Source organism: Eutrigla gurnardus, assembly GCF_963514095.1.
Source record: "Eutrigla gurnardus genome assembly, chromosome: 4".
Classification (NCBI taxonomy): domain Eukaryota; kingdom Metazoa; phylum Chordata; class Actinopteri; order Perciformes; family Triglidae; genus Eutrigla; species Eutrigla gurnardus.
In genome coordinates, this window is record NC_139918.1 from 29790825 (window position 1) to 29812590 (window position 21766).

Below are 21766 nucleotides of genomic sequence, written 5' to 3' on the forward strand. Positions count from 1 at the left end.
TACAGCCTCTCTGGATCAGCTTCAGGCTGTGTGTGTGTGTGTGTGTGTGTGTGTGTGTGTGTGTGTGTGTGTGTGTGTGTGTGTGTGTGTGTGTGTGTGTAAATGATGGGCTCTGGGTGCCCTTCACCTCCCTAAAGACAAACAACTCCTCCTCTGGAGCCTTTGATAGAGAGCGGTGGTCCACAGTGAACCACGGGGGTCATTATTTAGCCACCGGCCGGGTGCTGCCGTGAAGCCACGGCAGCCTAATTCTTCTTCAGCTACTCAAAGCGAGGTATGGAGAGGAACGCCGACTCCCACCCCATTAGGTCTCAAACAAGCCTCCTGCTCAGACCGGCTGCAAGGCAGGTGGGTCCTTGTCTCCAGGACCACTGACCTGAGGCTTCCTCCACCCCTTGGCGCCATGCTCCCCCCCCTCCAGCTGAATTAATTAACCCATCCAATGCTGTCAGCCGATTAAGGTTTAGGACTGGAAGTGGCTGGAGCAAATTCCACGCAATTAATCAGCGTCGAGGAATAAATTAAAACCCTTCTTAAACTTGATTGCCATTGAGGGTCTGCATTCAAAATTGAATTTTAATTGAGCTTCAGATGTCGAGCTGCGGTGGAAAACAGGATATGGCCGACAGCTCGTGTATTTACACTGCAAGCTATTTCTAATAGAATTCCAGTGAAGGGAAAAAGACTGAAGCTTTTAATTCAGATTTTAGTTAGAAAAAACACAATCAGGTCATAAAGGGAAGAAGCGATGAACACGGACAATGTTGAGATGCATCAAAGGAACAGTTGGAAACAACAGGAACGTGTGCGTCATGCTGAATTTTGGAGAAATAATGAATACTTGATGGATTGAATTACTTCATCCGAAGGTCGGAGGGTATTAGTAGCTCATTAACACAGGAGGATGTTTCCACGAGGCCCAGGAAGCTTTTAAGACACCAGGATCTACGAGGGTCCGGGCCCCAGAAATGTCCCTGGTGTTCAGCCAAACACAGTTTACAAGCACTTTGAACATCGGTTATGAAATGAATATTAGGACCAAGTTAAGGTTTTCCAAATCATATAAATAACTTCCAGGTTAGAGATGGAATTTGGACTTCCAGCCTTCTTTTCAACCTCTGCATCAATTTATTAAATCCATCCAAGCATCATTTCTCCAGCGATACCATCGAGAAATTACATCCATGACTAGTTTGTAACAGTGAAGATCTTGACAGAAACAAAGTGCCCTCTGGGTAATTATCAATATAATGATGTTATTAATGTTTAACATATTAAAAAAAGAATAACGGAACTGGAACATTAACATTTGTATGGTTTTGTTTTGGCCCTTAAATCACTTGGTTGAGGTTTAAAAGAGAATAAACCTATTTAATATGTCTGTAGATAATAGTCCTGTCCATTCCCTTCCTTTATCTGTCCGGCTTCGCTGTCCTTGTCCTTAGCTGTTATGTCTATTTTTTTGGTCACTACATTGAAAGCAAATATACTTTGGCCAATAAAGCTGATTCAGATTTTCATTAAATGTATATTTATATAATAAATAAGTTTTCACCAAAGCCATGATCTTTGCCACCTTGTTTCAGTACAAGAACGCGGTTTAATGTCGCCGCCAACCACTCAGGTAGCAGTTTATATTTACATGCACGCTACACTTCTCTGCATTTGATCCTCTTAGACATTTGTGTGAAATTGACATAACTGGAATAATAATTCTGGAATTATGGTCGGTTGGTCTCTCTTTGAATCCAAGTGTTCGTGCCAACTTTGAAGAAATTCCCTCCAGGGTTCGTTGCGATAATCACCTTCATTAGAACGGGATGGACGTGAGGCCACAGCGACCTTTGACCTCCAGAATCTGACAGATGTACGAACGATGAATGTATTAAACAGAAACTTTTAATATTATATAAATGTGATTTTCTAGCAAAGGTGACTTTTAGTTCCCGATATAGTTCCTGTGGTTTTTACGGTTTCTGAGTTGTATTTTTTCCACTACTTTTATGCCTCTGACCTTATATCACAAAACTTTACATTTAAGTGTGTAGTTGAGATCTAAATGGCGGTTTGCGGTCGTGGTGTAGCAGAGGAGCAAGTAGGGAACGGGGCCACGGAGTCTCATGCAGTACTTTTTTATTGTGAGAAGAAAAGGCCAATAAAACATTAATTAAATAAGAAATGATTCAACAGTCTTCAGCACTTTAGAAGTCAGTTAAAACTCTTTTACCCTCCTGGTTTTTTTGTGTGTCATAAAGACGGGATATTCAATAAATCATGGAATAATATACAACTTTGTCGCCTTGGAAAATATTATTAACGCTATGAAGTCGATCCACAGGGAAAGTACAACTGTATATCTCCCCGTTGTAGATTCTCTTTCTTCTTCTACGCCACATGAAGGTTTCCACGTCTACGCGTTCTATGCATTCATGAATATCTGGTGGTGATGAAGTCGGTCGAATACAAACAAGAATGCCGACGTGCTGACAGACAGAAAGGAGGAGCACTTAGGAAAGAGGCCCGTGGAGACGGGCAAAGCAGAAAAAACTAGTCCAGCACAACGACTGAAGTGACAGGAAGTGACAGGAAGTCCCCCCCCCCCCACCCCCCCTCGGCGGAGAAGTGCGTCTAAAATGCGGCGACATCCAAGGGGTCAAAGTGCAGCGCTGTGCGTGTGTGAGGCTGTTTACACTGAAGCAACATACCAAAAGGTGTAGAAGCCATAACGTCAGCATTAGCTCGTTCTGTCCCCCAGAGGGAGGGGGGGATGGGGGATGGGGGGGTGATGACGGAGCTGGTGAAATGATGGGCTGCACTAGATGCCCTTCGCCAACCTCTGAAGATGAACAACTCAAGACCAGGAGCTGTTGATAAAGAGACTTGTTCTGCACCAGGATCATAACAATATTTCATTGTTTATCCTCCATCTGCCCTGAATTAGTGCCGCGAGTGCCACAGGAAACGACTTCTCCCCTTTTATTCTGTATAGACGTAACGTAAACTTCAAATTTATGTCACTATAAGGAGACTTGCTGATGACTGGGAGGAAAATAAATATTGCCTATTTGCTGTGAAAACTAAAGGAAAGTGACAGGAGTTAGAACTTGACTGTGTGTGTGAGGGATGTGTGTGAACTCCGTATATACATTGAAGGAACGCTGAGAATCCCACAATGCAGTTTGCTATCAGTGCCGTGCATTCAAAGGCATCGTGTCCCGTGATATAAGCTATCTAAATCCATTATAATGGCACTGTATTATTCTCACTGCACTGAAGAGAAAACAAGCTTACAATTTGTATCATTATAGGATTTTATTAGTACCATTTGGAGCATATGTTCAGGGATGTGTGTAGACGTTAAAGCTTCTTTTTTTAGGGGCATTGTTGTTTTTATTGGCTGTTTTTCCTCTACATCCAACTGGCACAAATATACGGAAGCCCTGAGAGGCAAGAGAGACAAATAACATTCTGTTCTGGCTATTGTTTTGGGTGAAGGAGTGTTTGTATGGAAGTCCTGAGACGCACAGTCTGATTTAAATGATTTATTCTGTTTTTATGACTTAAGAACAGGTTATTTTGCCAGGATAATCTAGTTCCTAAATGATTTATTTGTATCTGTGAGACAAAAAGTCATAAGATTAATGTTACCTAACTTGTTAACACAAGTTGTGTGGTGAAATGAAATCAGACAACCTGTCCAAATGAAAACCTGACAAACATTTAAAAAATATAAATATTAAATATGTCATGATTCCAGTTTAATTAATGCGCAAAAATAAGCTTCTTACTTCTTAACAGTAATGAGTAATGCATGCAATGTTGCATACAAAACGCTGATTCTAGCCAATTGAATCCATGTGATTATGAGAGGGAAGAGAATGGGATAAAAGACATGCTAAGTATAAAGCGATGGAGGAGAAGTGATCAGTGAGATAAACACTGGCAGGTAATTCAATACAAACCAGCAGTAAACTATCCATTTCTTTCTGTTTTCAATCATACAATATTGAATAATAACCTAGGGCTTTGGGTAATATTGTTTCTTCAGATCCATGTCAATACATCTCATTAAAGCTGCTTTAGATTCAAGAGGGAGAGGAGGAAAGATGCACAAGCTGGGTTTGTCTTTAGTTTTTTAAAAAGAAGCAATTAAAAATGTAAAAAGTGATGGTAGAAGCTGGAAGAAGTGCTGCCGTTGTCCTGCAGACAACATCCCAAACACAAACAACAGAAAAAGGATGCGTCTCTGCTGCTTATTACAGCAGAAACACATCCGGAGGCCGGCTGTGTATCAAATAACATTTCCATAATTTTAACTGACTTATGGGTAAAAATATTCCCATTTTATAACTCATCTCACCAAAACACCCAAAATGCACCAGCCGCTCGCTCGATTTTGACACCGAATCTGGCCTGCGAGCCATGACTGTTGTTAAGAACTCGCTCTCATCCGAAATGCGTCCCGGTGCTGAATAAATCATAGCCGCCGCATGTTTTCAAAAGTATGATGAATAATTGCTGCGCTGCTCCAGCACACCTTGCATCTCGGCTCCCCTTAAAAAAAAAAGCTAACACCACCGCCTCGTTGTGTGCGATCCCGGTCTCGACTCGAGGGCTGCTGTTGGAGGATTTTGTCTTTGAAAAACCATCGGGGGGGAAAGACACGAAGTCCCCGAAGGTGTGACCTTCCCTTACCGCCACCAATTATACCGAGGCCTTATGAAATATAGATTATGTGCCATCTCGGTGCCGACACATTTAAAAGGCTCGTCGTGTGCCGAGAGGCCGTGGGCAGAACCCGAGGGGAGGCCGGGTTCACTGTGACAAGACCAGGAACCCCCAAACACAGAGGACGACCTTGATGAGGGGAAAACAAAGGGGACTTCTATGATGTGATCTATTCAAATTCACACTCAAGGCTGTAAATATTTGTTTTAAAGCACTGATGGCAATGATATTCATAAGCGACAATCAGGACCAATAACCATGTAACCATTATTAATGGGTAGGAGCTGGATTTCGAAAAATTGGCATTTAACTGTCTTAACCTTTCAGCACAAATGCCAAGTCAAAATTCTCATAGAAAGGGTTTGAAATTCATCCACATATATATATATATATATATATATATATATATATATAGAGAGAGAGAGAGATAGAGCTTTTCAAGCCGTCAAACGCGTGTGAAAAGCAATTAGAAATCACATTTACAAACTTTCTAGGTGAGATTTCACATTTCATGGGTAAGTATGATGGGGAATCTGGAAAGCTTCACAAGTCTCTCTCTCTCACACACACACACACACACACACACTCACACACACACACACACGCTGTGAATCACAGGAGTAAAAGATGTGCCAGTGGCAAGATGCTGCTATGATGTAATCGGCAGCCGTGCAAGAAAACAAAATCTCAGTCAGGAAGGAAAAAAAAAGAGGCCGACTTCAAGGAAGTGAATTTAGCCTGGTGGATTTAATCAGATATGAGGCGCCGTTATCAACATGTGATCTTGTGTGGGGTTCTGCATGCTTTTGGGAGAATGTCTTATCACATCACATGATGCTTACAGAATGAGTTGAAAACTGTGAAACTAGTAAATCCAGGATGACGCTGCTGAATAGAAATGTCTTTAAATAAGAATGGTAATTTAGCGCTGAGGCTAAAAGGAAAAACTGAATGTCCCCCTAGACACTGAAGTGAGTAAAAACACTGATTATTTTGTGTTTTTTCCACAACAACAACAACAAAAACACCTCTATTCTGGATCTATTATTAGGCTAAATGGCTGCTATAACGGCTAGTTATGTCAGTCTAGGTGTGATGTGTGGGGGTGGGGCACTTCTTGTTTGAGCTGTCATTTGTATGCCTCGTAATATCCAATACAAGGTTTTCAGAGTGCCTTTATACACAACAAACATTTTTATGATACCCTCCTGCTTTGGTTAGGTTCTGATGGCAAATATACAAACAGAAAACTCCATTTAAACAAAAAGACCCCCGTAAAAGACAGGGCCGAAATAAGAAATCTCAGGTTCCTGAACATTTCACTTTTTATCTAAAATCAGTAGAGTATATTACCAATCATATTTGGGATTAAGCACATACACCTGTACAGAGGAATCTCTAAAAAAGAGAACCTGGGACCTCTGAGGCCCCTCAGGGACGGGGGCTTCATGGCAGTTGCCGTCTTTCTCCATTCGGTTATCCGACCTTGGATTCAGTATGACACCTTGAGCTACAACACATAAAAAAAAATGTCCTTCCAACACCCATCCAGAGCAGTACCCTTCCCATCTGTCTCTTCTGAAACTTCTCCGTGAGCACCTAAACCCCCGTGTCAGCCACTTCCCCAAACTTTAAGCACAAATGTGCGACTCTGATGATAAACGACGGCTGGATGGGCTGCAGAGCCGAGCTGACTGTCGGGGCCAACTATTTCACCTTTGGCGTTCTACATCCGTCAGCCACACACAGACACTGAAAAGACACCGATGTGATGTACGTGATCCAGATAGGAACCAGCTTTGTGCGGCTGCTAGTGGAGGAAGAGGACCGGCCCTTTAACCTCCACGAGGAGGACTCCCCTCATCCTGGATCTGTTCTTGACTGTCATTCACTCGCTTGTTGGGTCCCTCTTTTAGCCTTTTGTTCTTTGCTCTCTGTTTTCCATCCATTGTCTTCCCTTCCAGCTTTCTTCCACTTTTTTTCCGCTCTCTCCCCCTTTTGTCTGTCTCCTCTCGTTGGCTCCGTTATCTCTCAAGCTCCATCTTAGGGGAAATCTGCTTAGCAGCCTTGAGCATACTTGCTTTCCAATTAAATCAAGATGTATTTGCCTTTCAAAAGCCTCCCTTTTCCTCACTCTTTCTCCCATCGGAATAATTGATGGAGGTCTCCGGCCTCCTGATGAATGGCTTCCAAGCCTGGAGATGAATAGGAAGATGAATGATTTCACCCCTTTGCGAGGGGGCCGGAGAGGGGCTGGAACAAGGAGTGCTGACATTGTGACAAATACACTGACCGTAGCAACCGAACCTGGCCGAATCAGCAAGGGACGGAGGGAGGGGGGGAGGGGTGGCACGCGCTCATCGCGGCTCAACAGACGGTCCTCTTTGCCGCCACGCGTCTGTCTACCCCACGGACAATTACCTGAGCCTTGCAATTAACTGCGGGCACAGCAATATTGCTGACGGCCTGCCAGCAGACGAGTGGAAGCGGCGGCGAGCCAGCCAGCTGGGGCAGTGTGTGTGTGTGTGTGTGTGTGTGTGTGTGTGTGTGGAGATGCGGAGGCCAAGAGAACAGATGCGGTAAGGTGAGAAGATGCCCCGGGTGACTCCGTGTGGATGGTGCCACCACTTTCGCCGGCCAAGATTTCGAAGCTGAAACCATCCCCCCCCCCCTCCCCTCCGCCTGTCACACTGCTGAGAGATAGCAAATGTTCATAAGACTGAATTCAATGAGTGTTTGACGGGGCCATCTGTTTTAAAGGGCCAATAAGTGAGATTGTTAGTGCCCTGTAGAACATAATGGATCATGATATAACCACGTAGGGGGGGGGTTGTTGATCAGGACCGGTGACTCCATGATCACGTTGCCAGCTGGCTCCTAAAGAACTTTCTGGGCTGAACACAGACATGTGCCCCCTCCAGTAGAAAAGGTGTGTCCCTTCCTCTGCTCCCAATCAAAGAAGTCTTGAATCAGATTAAATGTTCACCAAAAACCTAGCCTGTAACAGACTATAGAAGGTGTGTTCAGCCTCGCAGGTTGCTGTTAACGCCGTATACTAAAGCAATTAAAGTCCCAGTCGGCAACATTTTTTTGATCATATTCCCTGAAGCCGACACTACGCTCCGATAGAACAACATAAATCATCTGGTTTTAGAAAAAAAGTGTGCCCCTACGTGCACGTAGAGCCTGTTGTTTGTTTTGCAAAAAAACGACAGCGCCCGGATCATCCTGTCCAATCAGCACGCAGGACTGTGTTCGTGCACACACAGAGCCCCTCCCCCCTCAGGTCGTACCACTATCACAGGGGGGAGGCGGAGGGAAGTAGCAACAAGCTTCCAATTCCTGGTTAAAAACCGAAACGAGGAGGTCCAAAACAACCAAGGAAAAGAAAACACCGGTGGAAAAGAAGGACAAAAAGAAAGATGGCGACGGTGCCCGTGATAAAACCAGAGTCAACATCGGACCCGCGTTTCAAAGGTGGCGTGATCTAAGGGAGTTCAAAGGGTACGGAGTCGAGGGGGAGGAGCTCGGTGGTCGTGGGGGAGGAGCTCGGTGGTCGAGGAGCTCGGTGGTCGTGGAGGAGGAGCGTGAGAGTTGGAAACATTCAAAATCTGACAGAGTGCCCTCCATCCGCCCGACTTGCCGACTGGGACTTTAAGATGAGTCAGCAATCAATGACGTTATAAAACAGTCAAATTGTTTTTTCTGAAATTGTGAATCAACCCAACCGTGAGAGGTCAAACATGAACCCAGATAAATGTCTGTCTGCTAGGTCAAGTAGTATGTGAGGTTGGCTGTGGACAGACAGACAAACACACACACACACACGACCGAATGCCTGGCAGAGATTAAAAAACATCAGTAGCCCTGTGAATCTAGGGAGGGACGTACCCGGGACTAGAGGGTCCCACTGAGTCAGATGTCTTCAGTAGAACCAGTGCATCTCTTATTGACCTTCGGCCATGCCCCGCCCCCTCCCACTTCTCTGTCAAGCTGTCAGAGCCAGCATGGAGCCCACACTGTCACTAAGTGCACTCTCTGTATAAACATCATCTATTTCTGGGGGGGAAATAAGCACGACTCCATAAAGTCCTTATAGGAGAGTGGTTGGAAAACACTGATCTTTCACCCACAGTCACAATACGACAGTGTTTCAGTCCGTGACGCTGATGAACAATAGCAGATGTGATCACTTCTTTTGTAATGCAGGGTTCTTTGTTTTCTGATTTGATTTTTCACCTTTGTTGCTGCGTGAGTGACTGATGTGGTAGTCACACAGAAAAGGGAAATGTTTCAAAAGAAACACGCGTCAAACAGAAAGAAATGCAGCTGCAAAGATAAACCGACTCAACAACTCTCTGAAGGACACTTTGCAGACGCTGGAATTGTTCATGACTATATTTCATTAAAGCTGTTGATGTTATTTGGTTTCCTCCGTGTGTATCAATCAGAGTGCAGACGAACTATGAACTCCGAGTAACACACTGTTATGCCTGAAGCAGCACTGAGTGAATGCTTGTCAGTTTCCATGAAGCATTTATATGATACTTCCATCATTCCTGACAGGGCGGTGGGACACTGTCACTTTACTCAGAAACATCTTAAATACAGAAGAGCCTGCAGGCGGCGGCTTCTCTCCTCACGCCGCCGTTGCCATGACACCATGACACTGTCGCCATGACACCGTCGCCATGACACCGTGCTACCAAGTTATTGTCAGAAAGGTAATCTTTTATCCGACCAAAGTTAGATCGGAATTCAGTATTTTTGCCGCAGCTGTTACAAGTCGACAATGTGGCATGATGGGAAAAAGTGTTGCCAAACGCTTGTTTAGGCCCTGAGGCAACTGAGAAAAAAAATACAATACAATACAAAAGTTGGGTGACTGTTTTATAATCTGCTCTACTTTGTTTCTCTGTTTATGATTTATGATTCTGGTGAAACTGGGAACGGAGGGGAAACATCTTGGCAGCTTTGCCAAAAGCTTTTTATTCATTTATTTAGGGCAGGATCATTCAATTTAGATAATGTGCATTACACACATTATATGTACACATGGGTTGGTGGTGCATTTCTGCCCCTTGTGGCTGGAATTAGTAGCACAAAACAACACACAAATAAAATGACCTACCAACATTTTTTTTTTTTTACAGATGGAAAAAATATAAAGACGACACAATTTATCTATTTATCATCAGAATGTGATTTTCTCACTTGCCTCCCAGAGCTTCTGTAGATTTGAACGTGGACATTCCTTATATAGAGTTTGACAACATCACCCAAGCTAGAAGAGGAGGACCTTGAGATACGGTCAAAAGCTCTGGAAACATGGTCACATGTTTTATAAAAAGAACCTTTGAATAAAGGTTTTTTTTGCAATGCAACCATCAAGTTTTACATTTAATATTGACAACGACCTCTGGAATAAAAAATATACAGCTCAGTATACAGAATTATACACAGAAGAAATCGAATTAATAAAATAAAATAATGTGAGTAGCGGCCTTGAATGTTTACCTTCAAATTCAATATGACGCCTGCAGGTAAACGCCATTCAGTTCTGTATTCACATTTATGGTTGGTGTTTGTTTTACAATAATAGAGCTAACAGGAAGCTGTACGTTAGGGGATCTGCAGAGATAAGATATGTCATTCTTTTTCATTTTTAAATAACAAATAAGTTGCTGTCAAACACGACTTTAAAATCACAAACTTGTGACAGCGAGTGTAGCTCTCCACATCCCCTTTTCTCTGGTTCATCACATCGTGTCCGTCTATGTATCGGCTCCGTTCCAACATCAGTCCCCTCCTACCACTGGTGGGGAACAGAGTGGAACGCCCCCCAGAGTACGCTGTGTGTTTCTGTGGCGCCCTGCTGGCCGCTTTGAAACGATGTCTCAATTCATGATATTACTCTTCAAATGGAAGCCGGCGGCAGCTGCAGCAGAGGCCCGACGCGGACGCACCGGGAGGCTGCGTCGGCCTCTGTTCTGGGCCCGTGTGCACACTGAGCCCAGGGGCGATGTAGGGATACAACAAAAGGTTTTTCAGCTGTGCACAGAGTGAAGGGGGGGCAACGGAGGGTGAGAGGGGGGCGGAGGCTCAGGGATGCGACCGCAGGAGTTCCATTTAGATTAGACGACTTTAATATCCTCTGAATTTTCTAATAAACTGCAGTTTGAAACGTCGCCATTTTTTACCGTCCATCACCTCGGACACCACCTCCGATGATGTGGTTTTTAAATTACTGCCCCGGCTGGCCTCCTGCCTCCCCTTCATATCAACAACAAGCGATGAAACCCATCTTGCAATCGGCGGAGAGACAATTCTGTTCAGTTACACGAGTGTGTGGAATTCACTTCAGGCTGCCTGAGTGAAGCATTCCCAGGGAAATGTGTTGGAATAGTATTATTAATTATTATTACCACACATTCTGCTGTAGTGCTCTCCACCGTACTCCACATATGAAGAAATAAGGTTATTACTCACGCAGGGAGATTGCATCCTCTCTATTACAGATGCCTGCTCTTTACAAACGTCCTGCATGTTGGACTGGCACTGGGAAATAATTAGAGGACTACTATTCTCGGCTTCTGTCAAAGCGGAGCGGTTGTTTATGGATTTGTTTTTAATTTCCATGCAGCTAGTCAATCAAATGCTCTTTTCTATGATTTTGAACATTTAGAGAGTATCACTGTAAAAAGTCAGCGAAACACAGCGAGGTCAAACTCAGCAGATAACGAGGCGTCCAGATGGACGCATGCAAATGTCCGGCCTCCTGGATTCGCTGCATATATATCGAGCCAAGAGGTTTTCCTTCCTCTCTTTTTCTCTCTCACCCCATCTCTGGCTGCCATGTGCTGCAGCGTTAATGAAGACCACAGCGAGATGACTTCTGATGCCACCATCTAACGAATCCCGACAACACTGGAGAACCCAACCATCACTCTACCCCCCATCTGAAAGATATGAGGTGTGATGGATGGATGGATATGGTAACTTTTTAAAAAGATACCAGTCCAAACCAGGACCCAGTCAGACTGAAATGTTGGACCCAGCCAGAACCGGGTCCGAGATCAAGCCTCATATATTATTAACTGAGTGGATCCATTTCACTGGGGAACTGAGCGAACATTATAAACGCCGGTTAAAATGTCAGACTATAGAAGCCAACAGCTCCTCGGGCTCCAGCATTTCACATTGGTTATCCAACGCTGAGAAGTCGGATGTTATTTTTGAGTAATAAGGCGTTCTGTCAGGCAGGTGATGAAGTACTTTAGCACAGCTGCGAGCGGAGTGAACTATGAAATATGGTTTGGTACCTGTGAGGTATTCGGGGTCGGGCACGGGGTCCGACAGCTCCTCGTGGCACTGGACCTCCGTTGGCACGGACGCCACCGCCATGCCGTCTGGGAGCTGCTGCTCGATGCCTCGGGCAAAGTTCTTCTGCCTGGTGTGGAGCGAGGGGAGAGAAAACAGGAGGTCCCGTTTAGAGACGGGAGCGCTCGGAGACCCGTAGGACAAAAGGAAACAAGAGAACCACACATACACGTAGCACACATTTAATTAGTAAGGTGGAAAATAATAAGTCACATCTATGACCAAACATGGGCGTGGAAATCAGGCTGAAGCATGTTCACCCAGGTTCACACCCAGGTTCACAGCTTTCGGCAGCTAAATCTGCCTTCTACCTGGCAAAGATCAACTCTTCTGCCTCCAACCCCAGGAAACTCTTCTCCATGTTCTCTTCCCTCCTCACCCCTCCTACCCCTCCGCCCCCTTCCTTCCTTACTGCCGATGACTTTGCAACTTACTTTACCAAGAAAGTAAATGACATCAGCTCCTCATTCACGCCTATTCCCTCCCAGAAGACATCTCCCCCAACTCTCAACTCGGATGGTCTTACCAGCTTTAGCCCCATCACCTCTGAAGACGTTCACGCACTTGTTACATCTAACCGTGCCACCACCTGCTCCCTTGACCCGATTCCCTCCTCTCTTCTCCAGGACATCTCACACGACATCTTGCCATTCCTCACCACCCTGATCAACTCCTCCCTCACCTCAGGTGTCATTCCAGCGGATTTTAAGACCGCTATCGTGAAGCCTCTCCTGAAAAAACCCACCCTTGACGCTACTGACATCCAAAGCTACAGACCTGTATCTCTTCTTTCATTCCTCTCTAAAACCTTGGAACGTGCTGCCTACAACCAACTGTCATCCTATCTCTTGCAAAAGAACCTCCTAGACCCTAACCAATCAGGATTCAGGACTGCCCACTCCACTGAGACGGCCCTCCTCACTGTGACCGAGTCCCTGCGAGACGCCAAAACATCATCCAACTCCTCCGTTCTCATTCTCCTTGACCTATCTGCTGCATTCGACACAGTCAACCACCAAATTCTCCTCTCCACTCTGGCTGAACTTGGCATAACCGACTCTGCTCTCACCTGGTTTACATCATACCTGACAAACCGCACCTTTCAGGTCACATGGAATGGCTCTATGTCCAAACCATGCTCTCTGGACACGGGTGTCCCTCAAGGCTCAGTATTAGGACCGCTTCTGTTCTCACTATACACCAGATCACTAGGTTCTGTTATCACATCGCATGGATTCTCCTACCATTGCTACGCTGATGACACCCAGCTGTTCCTCTCTTTTCCTCCGTCCTCTGACGCTCACATTGCAACTCGCATCTCGGACTGTCTGGCTGACATCTCTGTCTGGACAACTGCACATCACCTCAAGCTTAACCTGAATAAAACCGAACTCCTCTTCATCCCAGGGAAAGACTGCCCTCGCATGGACCTGTCGGTCACTGTTGAGGGCATCACAGTATTTCCTTCCTCAACTGCGAGGAACCTGGGTGTAATCCTCGATGACCAACTATCCTGCACCCCCAACATCACTGCTGTGGCCCGATCCTGCAGATTTGCCCTCTACAATATCCGCAGGATTCGGACCTTCCTCACAAAGGATGCAACGCAGCTCTTGGTCCAAGCACTGGTCATCTCCCGCCTTGACTACTGCAACTCTCTCCTGGCCGGACTCCCGGCCTATGCGATTAAACCATTGCAGCGTATCCAGAACGCTGCAGCACGCCTTATCTTCAATCTACCCAAATTCTCCCACGTGACCCCCCTCCTCCGTGACCTCCACTGGCTCCCTGTTGCAGCACGCATCCAATTCAAGACGATGACACTGGCCTTCAGGGCCATCAATGGAACGGCACCTGCCTACCTTCAAACACTGGTCAAACCTCATGCCCCGAAGCGAGCACTCCGCTCCTCTACTTCAGCTGGCCGGCTGGTACCACCATCGCTGAAATCAAACAAATGTCGCTCAGCAAAGTCCAGACTCTTCTCTGTTCTGGCGCCTCAGTGGTGGAACGAACTCCCGACCAATGTCAGGACAGCAGAGTCATTTGCCATCTTCCGAAAAAGGCTCAAGACTCACCTGTTCAGACTTCACCTCGACTCTACATAGCATGACCCACTAACACCCTCCCTCGACACCCCCCCCCCCCCCCCCCCCCCCCCCCGCAAAAAAAAAAAACTCGGATCGTAGCACTGTTACTCTTGAAGTACTACTTTACTCAGATGAGGACCTAACACTTGTTCTATTTTTAGCTCTTACTGCATCGGCAATGATACGTCGTGGTTTCTTTGTTTCCTTCTTTTGACAAATGTACTTATTGTAAGTCGCTTTGGACAAAAGCGTCTGCTAAATGACCTAAATGTAAATGTAAATGTTCACAATGATTGGAAAGTTAGAAAAGCATGCTTTTGCTAAACGTGTCTACATGGATATGTATTCAGTGTGTGTGTGTGTGTGTGTGTGTGTGTGTGTGTGTGTGTGTGTGTGTGTGCCATTTAGTCATCAGACTACAAAGTTTGCCACTGCTTCCAGACCAATAAAAAAAAAATCAAAAGAGTGTGTTAAATAATTTTTCTTTGTATAGCAGCACATATCAACTTTATTAAAACTCCATAAGAAATATCATATAATAGATATGCCGAGGTGAAGTGAGTCAGATGAGAATGAATGGGGAAAAAAACAGATGAATGAAAGCTGGAAGGACGGAGAAGATCAGCAGGTAAGCGAGCGTGCGTCTCATCAGCGTGAACCAAACCCTTCCCGGCACGTCGTTAAGAGGAATTCAATCCACAGTAACAGTTATGCGGGACCTCGTGGACTGCGTGGTGCGTCGGGGAGACGGCGTCTCACATAAAGCATGCACTTTTTCATTATGAGGCCGCCGCTGCGACGTGACTCATCCTCCGTCGGAGAGATGATGTCCTCATTTGTCTGTTGCAGCGAGTGACTCCTGGTTGAACTCACTCATTTCGTTCGCTCCATCATTCTTCGCCTCAATGCCAGTTAGGCTCACAACAAGGCTCCACAACAGAACGGCTCCGATAAATCACTAACTTAAATCATTCAGGTGTCTCGGGGACCAGAGCTCAGGGGAATACGTCTTCATTTACCTCCGGAGGATCCATCGTCCTCTGATCATTTGGACTCCAGACTCAGAACTTTTAAAACGCACCAAGCGACCTTGCATTAGCTGCTGCGTTAGCCGGCCAGGAGTGATTGTTTTTAGCAAATACGGTCACTTAAAGCTGCATTTTGTTTTTTTCCCTCACAAAACATGAAGTTAATAATAACCGAAATGCATTCACACTTATTTTATACATTGCAGTATTTTAAAGTTGACAACTATTAGTAATCAATTGCACATTTACACAAAAAAAAGACACAAAGCAAGATTCTTTTTCACCTATATTGCTTCTATGGTGTGTCTATAGCATCCCTATGTGTGCACATATATAAAAATATATGCAGAAAAAAATACAAAAACATATTTATTCCTATTTTATATCAAAAACTAAATATGATGCAGGCTTACATCAGCTAGTACCAACCAATTTCAACCAATAATAGCATGACATCCATGCTGGATCAGGTGACATGACTATTTAAATCATGAGGTAGTGATCCTGGTAAAAAAGAAAAACATCCACCTGTTTCACAGATGAAAAAGATTGAAGAAAGTTACAAACATTTTCCTCACCAAACAAACGCAAAACAAAACCACACACCATCTGCTCTTATGTCATAAAAACAAGAGAGAAAACGATGTAGATCCACCATCCCAGATAAAAAGATCCAACTTTTTATGTTGCATATTGAGAAGCAAATTAGTCCCATAAAAATACAATGTGAGTGGAGAGGAGGAATAATGTACGCTTATTGTTTTCTTCAGGATTTTTAAAGTCACACATGTGCATGATTCTGTTCAAATCAGTGGAGCCTCGTTTCTGCTCCCACGGTTAAAACGTAGAAACACCGTCTGTAGAGTCAGTCTGCATACCAACGCTCAGTAGACCCGTCAGTCAGAAGGATAGCAAAGAAGTCGTGAGATTTCCACCAACTGTGTCACGTCTGCAAAGTCCTCCTACGCAGCTGTGGCCGCCAATTCATCACGTACACCTGTGAACCATCGCCACGGTAACCCCTCCATCATCGCTGTTCAGCGTCAGAAGGATGATCAATGATTTAACTTTTGCGCTCGTATTGAAATAGACTTTGCTAAGTGCTTGCCATTCGGGATCAAACCAAAAGGTCATTAGCGTTGCAATCATGTCTTCATTACTGCCAATTCATTTAACTCCTGTATATGGTGTGTGTGTGTGTGTGTGTGTGTGTGTGCACATATGTATGATGATATATAATGTCTCCATCGTCTCAGAGAGAGATGGTTGATACCCTGCTATAATTTATCTTAAGCATCTTAAGTTTATTCATGGATAACCCCTTGAGAGGAGCAGGCATCTCGTTTTCTAGGGGGTCCAACAGAACATACAATACAAGACAAGGCATTACAGTTACAACAGCAGACACAACATAGAGGCTCTCATCAACCGACCTATCCAAACACCAATCCTAAAACCCCTACATCCCCACCTGCTGCACTTTCTAACAATTGCCAAATGACTTGACATAAACAACAATAACCATAGCCATGTGCTACAGCATAATGTTGATGCACAATGCAACATGGTGCAGTACAACACAATAGTATAGAGAGACATGCAATACCCTATACTCATATCCAAACAGCATACACCAGACACCTCATGCATTATACACATACATACTGTATACATCATGCACATAAATACATGCATGTATACACACACACACAACTCACACAACAAAACTCAATATACTCTTGTTTGGCAGCTCTATATACCACCTACCACAAGTTGTGTACGATCTATGTGTTGCAGTTCTATGGCCCCAGTCTCTCCCCTGTATACAGCAGCACTGCTGTGCTGTTATTAAATAATCTGCAACAAACTCACCTCCTCTACTTTAGGCAATCAGAGTCGGGGTCAGGGACGAGCGAAGGATTATAGATCCAACAAACAAACGCTGCCGCCGCCGTTTAGCGGTCTGTTTATTAGTGGTTTGAAAGCCTCCGCTTCATTGAGTGCAGGGTTTAGGCACTCCACACACGGAGAGAAAGCAAGGCTCGGTACTGAAGGTTTCTTTCTTTATTTCGGCTGCATTTTCCTCCGTGAGGTTTTCTGGAGGTGGTATAACGTGTGTTTTATGTGGAGCGAGCACTGCGCAGGACTTAAATTAAAAAAATAAATGGCCTTTTAAATGTTATATTGGTTGTCAGCGTTTATATTGGCTTAAATCAATTTGGCCTTCAGTTAACAGACAGTCAGAATCTCATTTAAGCCGATGTTACGTTCGAGAACGCAATTCCGTGTGGTGATCGAAGAAGGAAACCAGCCACAGTTCAAATAAACTCATTTCCCAACGCTAGTGTGTACGTGAATACATTTTAATGAAATAACGCACCTTAAAACAACAGAATGCTGTACAGACTGCTAAATTATAAATCCCATACATATACAGTATATACCAGTTTGTGTGTCGTTTATATATATGGCTGCTAAGTGGAATAAAGCAATCTGCATCGTCACTGCTTGCTTTGTAACTTGGACTGGAACAGCTCAGTCGCCCGAGCGCTGAAAGCAATTATGCAGCTTCCAGCAGAACACACATTTACAATGTAATGAGTGAATCTCTGTTCTTTCGGGAGGAGGTCGGCGGGAGGAGGCCGACCTCCTCCCGCTGCAGTCGCGTCTGACATTTTTCACAGATAATTTTGTCGGATGACGACATGTGACATTTAACGGCCATCTGGTGCTGTAAGGAGGCAATAATTCATTTTTTGAAATCGCTCTTAAAGTTCAAGAAACTTTTTGTTCCGACTGTCAGAACATCGCCTTAAAAAAAAGAAAGGAAGATGTTCCTCTTCTCGTAGGCGCTGAGGTGGAGCGACCACCTGTTTGAGTCATCATTGAAATGTAGTGGAACTCAAAAACGACCCTTTCACTCGTTTTTTCCTTGCCGTGATCCCCCCCCCCCCCCCCCCCGATTATGTGACTGGTGACGATCATGATCCCTCTCAGACACATTTCATAGTTTAATTAACTGAGTCGATGATGGCATCTCTCCTGAGGGGGGATTCTGGGAGTACAATAAGCTGAGGTGAGCCAAAAAGAAAAAAATAATAATAAAGAGATGCTTGCATGAAGTAGTTTAGGTGGAGGGGTTGTCAGGTGGTCTTAATCATTGATCCCAAGCAGCCACCAGAAGAGAACAAAGGGCACTAAAATATTCATTAAAAGCTGCTCTGAGCTTGTCGTGTGCAGGGGGAATAGAGGGGGGGGGGGGGACGCTGTTAGGAGTAATGAGAGGAGGTTAGCTTTTAACATCTCATTACTGGAGTCCACCAGCTCCCCGCTGAGACAGGCAGATAGAGACCCGGTCACTGAGCTCTAATATGAATACAGATCATACCGCCCCAGATGCCTCAGTGATGGGACCTCCTTCCTGGGCGCCGGCGATCGGATCTCCCCCCACCCCCCGTGGAACAACAACACGGATGCATTTCAGGGCCGCTGAGCCTGACAGATGAAGCGTGAGGGAGTCGTGCTGGGTGGAGAGAATCCAACCAGCTCTGGGAGAGAGAGAGCGTCTGACTGTATAGACGAAGGGGATGTAACCCTTTGGTCTACGGTTTTAAGCATTTTGGGTTCTCGCAAACAGGAAGTGACTCAAGAGGGCGGAGCTAAGTCCAACCAAACTCTGAATATAACATTATGAGAGATGTTAACAATTAAAGAGGACCTATTCAGCTCCATTTCACCTACTTGGTGACATCATCACTTTACTGCATGTTTCAGTGCGTTCATGGCGGATCCTGATCCTGACTGCACCGACTTACTGGGAGTATTATGAAGGCGGCTGACTATTGAGTGAAGGAATCTGTATCTCTACTGTTACTTACCCCATTGCAGGTTTTTTCTCTCCAAACAAATAAAACATTAGGATTGGAATATTTCACCTGGGGTGATTGTTTACTTGTTGGAGCAGCGGCAGCGGGATGAGAGAACCCAAGAAGTAGTAAAAGTGAAGTGTATGTTTTAGTAAAGACAACAGTGGGAGGAGGCAAGAACGAACCTCCTCTGACGGTTACACAATATTCAAATGTGACTTTTCATCATCAGTGAATGACGGAGACAGATGCTTCGCGCCACTCCAGAGCAGCAGGGCAGAGCCTTTTGTACGAGTGCCAGTGAACATCACATAAAAGCTTTCCTTACCATTCCCCCCCCCCCCCCCCCCCCTCTCTCTCAAGGGCAAACAGTAACATCTTAAAAGGATGCGGGAGGACACAGGTTGCTTGCATATTAAAGCTGGTGACTGAGACGCTGCCTGTTGAAGGCTGCACATCTCAGCTTTGGACTTGTGCCACAAGTGGCTGCGAGAAAATAAAGGAATTTCCCAAAAGCTTTCTTCCTCTTACTCCGAGTCTTTAAACACCGAGGTGTCAGTCAGTTTAACTGTGCAGCCGTCGGTCCTCGGTGTGAGCGGTCTCACAGGAGGTGATTAAGAGATCCGGCTGCCGAGTCCAGCGTTAGGGACGGCCTTTTTTTCAAAGCCTCGGGGGATTTCTCAAAAAGAAGAATTACATTTGAGCCGATAAATCTACTGCACGGCTTTTAAAAAGGGGGAAAGAACACTCTGCCTACTGCTGCTTTTTCATATATTTGAAGAGTGCTGCAGCAATTCCGTTGATGACTCTTGCACAAGACAGATTTCTTTATATTTTTTAAAGAAAAAGGTCAAATTTGATGTAGTTAAGTCACTTTTAGATCCTAGTATGGCTCCAAAAACGCAGATTCCTACATTTCTTTTAATAAGCTGGTTAATTGTACATTTCTTCTGGAAGTAACACATCAACAACAGCATTGCATGCTTTATTAGCGCAGAGCAACATACCAAAGCCAATAAGAATCATTAAGCTTGGTTATTTCTGAATTGAATTGCTTGCAAAACCCACCGCTGCTCCTCTACAGTCCAAATAAGGTAATTTCCTTCAATTTGTGACCAGCAAGCAGTAATCCACAAACCAACAGGTGACATCACACAGTCCATGAATGCAACCCCATAGTGTCTATTGGTGAGTGAACTAGCGCTCTCTTTAACGTTGATTGGGATAGAATTTTCTTGAAAAAAGACATTAAACTGTTCCTCTGATTGAGCAGCACTTTCTGTGCTTGCTTTTAATGGCTCCTTCATTCAGCTGATGGATCTTTGACACACGGCAAACATCCGTTTGATGCAGACGTGGCGGCTCAGTCATTCTCGCTGTGCAGCATTAAATTTGACATTCAGTTTCCTTCGCGGACAGCTTAACCGCCACATAGCAGACAGGCAGCGCCGGGAGGATGCCTCCCACGGATAACAAACCGTTCCCACGGTTCCATTTGTGTTCTTTAGGTCTGAAGCGACCCTGCAGGCTGAGTGCTCCGCTGACTACCAACCCCGCACGCTCTCTTCCCGTAAAAATTCTGTTCATTTTACATTCAAAAGATCATCTGGTCCAGTTAAAATTCAATTTCAGCAAGCTGGCTTCTGGTCAGTTTTAATTCATTAGCTGCCATCTCTTATAATTAGACCTTGCATTAACCATGCCTCCCCAAAGACCCCCCCTCCCTCCTCTGAGCAGGAAGCTTTTGGTCGGCCTCCCCCCTCTCCATTCACCAGCACTTTCAAATGAGATCAGAGCATTTCAGCATCAGATCCTTGATGATATTAACTTCCATGCCTCGCCCGTCCCTCTCCCGGTCTCTCCCTCCGACTCCAGTGGTGGATCCCTACAACAAATGGGTGAATTGCCTCCGGGCGGCGGAATCCGTGCACGGCCCAAATTAAATTCCTGGACTGCAGATGACTTCGCTGACCTTCTGGTTTCCTGAGTTCAATGGAAATCATTGCGGCATGAGGAGGGTGATGATTAACCACCTTTCAAGTACTCGACCATCCACATCAAACTGGAAAACGGCGTCTCTTTGGACACGTGTGACTGAGTATTCATACACCATACGCTTCTCTTAATTTAGTATTCACCTAGTATCTGCCAGAGATTACAGGAAATGTTTTACAGGACAATCCCTGACGGCGGCATTCTTCACTATACCTGCTTTCTTTTTTGATTGGTTAGGAATGTACATAAAATAAAACTGAAACTTTTAATCAATACGCTTTTACAACCCGTGGAGACGCATCTTCCTCCGGATTATTTGCTCACAACAACAGTTTCTTTTTTTACCATTGTGAAATATTCCACCTTTATAGTCATATTTATACCTCAGCAGAGAATGAAGTCACTGTCCCTCTGTGTGTGTTGTTATGTTGACGAAGTCGGGCCGGTCGTGCATTTCTGTGCATTTAAATGAGCCCTCTGCACTGCAGGTCATGGAACTTATGCAAATAGTGTTAACTCAATCAGCACGTTTGCCGTAGTCAGCACTGTTAGCTGCAAGCCACCGGCTCAACTGTTGCCTTGGTGAGAGCCGTTCCACCTTAATGCTAAGTAGCGCTTAGCTTAACTTACCAACGACACTCGTGTTCCAGGGGTTCAGGTACAGTTCCATGACCCACTA

The 21766-nt window shown here is 44.9% G+C and overlaps 1 protein-coding gene across 2 annotated transcripts in view; it reads right to left on the reverse strand.

Annotated features, from left to right (window-relative positions):
* Positions 1-21766, reverse strand: part of astn1 (astrotactin 1) — a 299205-nt gene that overhangs the window by 144395 nt on the left and 133044 nt on the right. For both annotated transcript variants that reach the window (XM_084008564.1, XM_084008565.1), the window contains one exon: positions 12051-12178. In XM_084008564.1, the coding sequence (XP_083864690.1) occupies positions 12051-12178 (128 nt within the window). The remainder of the gene's footprint in view (positions 1-12050; positions 12179-21766) is intronic.